The sequence below is a fragment of the Zea mays genome, chromosome 7 (assembly GCF_902167145.1).
Source record: "Zea mays cultivar B73 chromosome 7, Zm-B73-REFERENCE-NAM-5.0, whole genome shotgun sequence".
Lineage (NCBI taxonomy): Eukaryota > Viridiplantae > Streptophyta > Magnoliopsida > Poales > Poaceae > Zea > Zea mays.
The window spans coordinates 4183185-4187477 of record NC_050102.1 but is presented as its reverse complement, the minus strand read 5'-3'; the positions used below and the strand labels follow the sequence as shown (position 1 = coordinate 4187477).

Here is a 4293-nt window from a genome sequence, read left to right as displayed (position 1 = left end):
GACAAGTGCTCGGTGCTCCTACTCAAAAGAACAGTTTTTTTTCTAAGAAAAAGAAGGAAAAGACAAGTTTCTCAAAAGAACACCTTTTCCTCTCTAGAAAATCCAACCAGGAATCACATGCTTTTTTTTATAGCCGCTCTAGCGGCCTACTGAGTAGGTGTGTCAGTGTGTGTTGCTTCATCCAAGAACGACCAGTCAGCCTATCATAAAGCTCTCTCCTTTTCTCGCGGGCCGCGGCCTCACTCCCTTGTCTCCACTCTCCCGACGGAGACGGAGCCTCGAACGAACCCAATGCCAATGCGCCTCCTCCTCCTCCTCCTCCTCACCTTCCTCGCCACCGCCGCCGCGGTGGCGGGTGCTGCCGGTGGCGCGGCCGCGGCTGGCTCGGATGCGGACGCGCTGCTGGCGGCGAAGGCGGTGCTGTCGGACCCGGCCGGCGCGCTCGCGTCCTGGACGAACGCCACCAGCACCGGCGCCTGCGCGTGGTCCGGCGTGACGTGCAACGCGCGCGCCGCGGTCATCGGCCTCGACCTCTCCGGCCGCAACCTCTCGGGCCCGGTGCCCACGGCGCTGTCCCGCCTCGCGCACCTCGCGCGCCTCGACCTCGCCGCGAACGCGCTCTGCGGCCCCATCCCGGCGCCGCTGTCCCGGCTCCAGTCCCTCACCCACCTCAACCTCTCCAACAACGTGCTCAACGGCACCTTCCCGCCGCCGCTCGCGCGCCTGCGGGCGCTCCGCGTGCTCGACCTCTACAACAACAACCTCACCGGCCCGCTCCCGCTCGCGGTCGTGGGCCTGCCGGTGCTCCGCCACCTCCACCTCGGCGGCAACTTCTTCTCCGGCGAGATCCCGCCCGAGTACGGCCGCTGGCGGAGGCTGCAGTACCTCGCCGTCTCCGGGAACGAGCTGTCGGGGAGGATTCCTCCGGAGCTCGGCGGCCTCACCACCCTCAGGGAGCTCTACATTGGCTACTACAACAGCTACTCCAGCGGCCTACCCCCGGAGCTCGGCAACATGACGGATCTCGTCCGCCTCGACGCCGCCAACTGCGGGCTCTCCGGCGAGATTCCGCCGGAGCTCGGGAACCTCGCCAACCTCGACACGCTCTTCCTGCAGGTGAACGGGCTCGCCGGCGCCATCCCGCCGGAGCTGGGCCGGCTCAAGAGCCTCAGCTCGCTCGACCTGTCCAACAACGCGCTCACCGGCGAGATCCCAGCGAGCTTCGCGGCGCTCAGGAACCTCACTTTGCTCAACCTCTTCCGCAACAAGCTGAGAGGCAGCATACCGGAGCTCGTCGGCGACCTGCCCAGCCTCGAGGTGCTGCAGCTCTGGGAGAACAACTTCACCGGCGGCATCCCGCGCCGGCTCGGCCGCAATGGACGGCTCCAGCTGGTCGACCTCTCGTCCAACAGGCTCACCGGCACCCTCCCGCCGGAGCTATGCGCCGGTGGCAAGCTGGAGACCCTCATCGCGCTCGGCAACTTCCTCTTTGGCTCAATCCCTGAACCACTGGGGAAATGCGAGGCACTCTCCCGCATCCGCCTCGGCGAGAACTACCTGAACGGTTCCATCCCGGATGGTCTCTTTGAGCTGCCGAATCTGACGCAGGTTGAGCTGCAGGACAACCTCCTGTCCGGCGGCTTCCCGGCGGTTTCCGGCACCGGTGCGCCGAATCTGGGGGCGATCACTCTCTCCAACAACCAGCTCACCGGCGCACTGCCGGCGTCCATCGGGAAGTTCTCAGGTTTGCAAAAACTGCTTCTCGACCAGAATGCATTCACCGGCGCAGTACCGCCGGAGATCGGGCGGCTGCAGCAGTTGTCTAAGGCTGACCTGAGCGGCAACACGCTTGACGGCGGTGTGCCGCCAGAGATCGGGAAGTGCCGGTTGCTCACCTACCTGGACCTCAGCCGGAACAACCTGTCCGGGGAGATACCGCCGGCCATCTCCGGCATGCGAATCCTCAACTACCTGAACCTGTCCCGGAACCACCTCGGTGGAGAGATACCGGCAACCATTGCTGCGATGCAGAGCCTCACGGCCGTGGACTTCTCCTACAACAACCTGTCCGGGCTCGTGCCGGCGACTGGGCAGTTCAGCTACTTCAATGCCACATCCTTCGTCGGCAACCCGGGGTTGTGTGGGCCGTACCTTGGACCATGCCATTCTGGCGGCGCCGGCACGGGCCATGATGCACACACCTATGGCGGCATGTCCAATACCTTCAAGCTGCTAATCGTCCTCGGCTTACTTGTCTGCTCCATTGCGTTTGCTGCCATGGCGATCTTGAAGGCCCGGTCACTGAAGAAAGCCAGCGAGGCACGCGCTTGGAGGCTCACTGCGTTCCAGCGCCTCGAGTTCACCTGCGACGACGTGCTAGACAGTCTGAAGGAGGAGAACATCATCGGCAAAGGTGGAGCCGGGATCGTGTACAAGGGGACGATGCCGGACGGTGAGCATGTCGCAGTGAAGCGGCTTTCGTCGATGAGCCGTGGCTCGTCACACGACCACGGGTTCTCTGCAGAGATACAAACCCTCGGGAGGATCCGACACCGCTACATCGTGAGGTTGCTCGGCTTCTGCTCGAACAACGAGACGAATCTCCTGGTGTACGAGTTCATGCCCAACGGGAGCCTGGGGGAGCTGCTCCATGGCAAGAAAGGTGGCCATCTCCACTGGGACACTCGCTACAAGATCGCCGTCGAGGCCGCCAAGGGGCTCAGCTACCTGCACCACGATTGCTCGCCGCCGATCCTGCACCGCGATGTTAAATCGAACAACATCCTGCTTGATTCCGATTTCGAAGCACACGTTGCTGATTTCGGGCTCGCCAAGTTCTTGCAGGACTCTGGCGCATCACAGTGTATGTCTGCCATTGCTGGCTCCTATGGCTATATTGCCCCAGGTAAAATTTCTATCCTTATTACAGTTCACAGTTGTCTACAGATTAATTCTGAATACAGTTGATGCTTGTTTATCTCATATAGTGGTAAACATGTTGCTGTCTGTTACTACTTGGCCCCCTTTAGCTAATGAAACATAGCATCCCTTTATTTATGGCTCGCTAAAGTTTGTTTCCTTGTTCTGATATGTCAGAAATATACAACTTATAATCTGAAAATCAACTAATCCTTCATCGGATCGCTACCTTGTGGATGTACAGAGTACGCATACACCCTCAAGGTGGACGAGAAGAGCGACGTGTACAGCTTCGGCGTGGTGCTCCTGGAGCTGGTAACGGGAAAGAAGCCGGTAGGCGAGTTCGGGGACGGCGTGGACATCGTCCACTGGGTCAGGTCGACGACGGCGGGCGCGAGCAAGGAGCAGGTGGTCAAGGTCATGGACCCCAGGCTGTCGAGCGTGCCGGTGCACGAGGTGGCGCACGTGTTCTGCGTCGCGCTCCTCTGCGTGGAGGAGCAGAGCGTGCAGCGCCCCACGATGCGGGAGGTGGTGCAGATGCTCGGCGAGCTCCCCAAGCCAGCCGCTGCCGCTGCAGCTGCAGGGCAAGGAGACGAGGTTCCCGGCAGCGGCGACGGCGACGAATGTTCCGCCGCGCCGTCGGGTGCTCCGGCAGCTGATGAATCTGTTGAAGCGCCGCATGGCGAAGCCACCAAAGAACCGAGCTCACAGTCTTCGCCGACCACTGATCTCATCAGCATCTGAGAGCTGTGTCGAGCTTGTTTTTTTTTCTTCTCGTTGCTATGTTTCCTTCCTTCTCCTTGCGAAGTTCAGATGTTTGGATGTTTCTAGATTATTAGGGTTTGGTGTTTTAGGTCTCACCTGCACTTAGGGTGGTCTCTGAGATTCAGACATCTTGTGTTCATCCATCTTCATTTAGGTAGGCCCCGGGATTCAGACATCTTGTGTTCATCCATCTTGTGTTCATGCATCTTAGCCTCACTTAGGACACTGCTGTGTACAGTAGTACATATCAAGCTCCCTAAATCTCCATTTTGCTGTCAGAACTGAAGGACCATTTAGGGGGGGATTAAGGAGCCTAGGATTATGGAGCAGTCAAGGTCGTTAATGTTGCTGTTTGTACTTGTGTTAATAAGGTGGGCATTGATATGTTGCTGTACTGCACTTCGCCTTCAAGCAATCAAGCAAGCCTCAGTCAATGCAATGCAACACCTTTCCTTTGGCTCTCACTGTACTGGAACAGGATGATTCTCCAGAACAGCTCTTGAATCTTGATTATCAATTATCGTAGGGTGAGGTCGCAACAACATACTAGCATAACCTCGCATTTAGTGAAGATGATCGTTATGAAAGCATAGGGCGCGAATGCTTCCA

General features: G+C 59.0%; 1 protein-coding gene across 1 annotated transcript; it reads left to right on the top strand.

Moving 5' to 3' along the window:
• Positions 1 to 377: 377 nt before the first annotated feature.
• On the top strand, positions 378 to 4078 carry LOC100383797 (uncharacterized). The gene is made up of 2 exons (NM_001368210.1): positions 378 to 2905; positions 3164 to 4078. The coding sequence occupies exons 1-2, from the start codon at positions 1015 to 1017 to the stop codon at positions 3661 to 3663; spliced, it is 2391 nt and encodes a 796-aa protein (NP_001355139.1). The 5' UTR covers positions 378 to 1014; the 3' UTR covers positions 3664 to 4078.
• Positions 4079 to 4293: the final 215 nt, after the last annotated feature.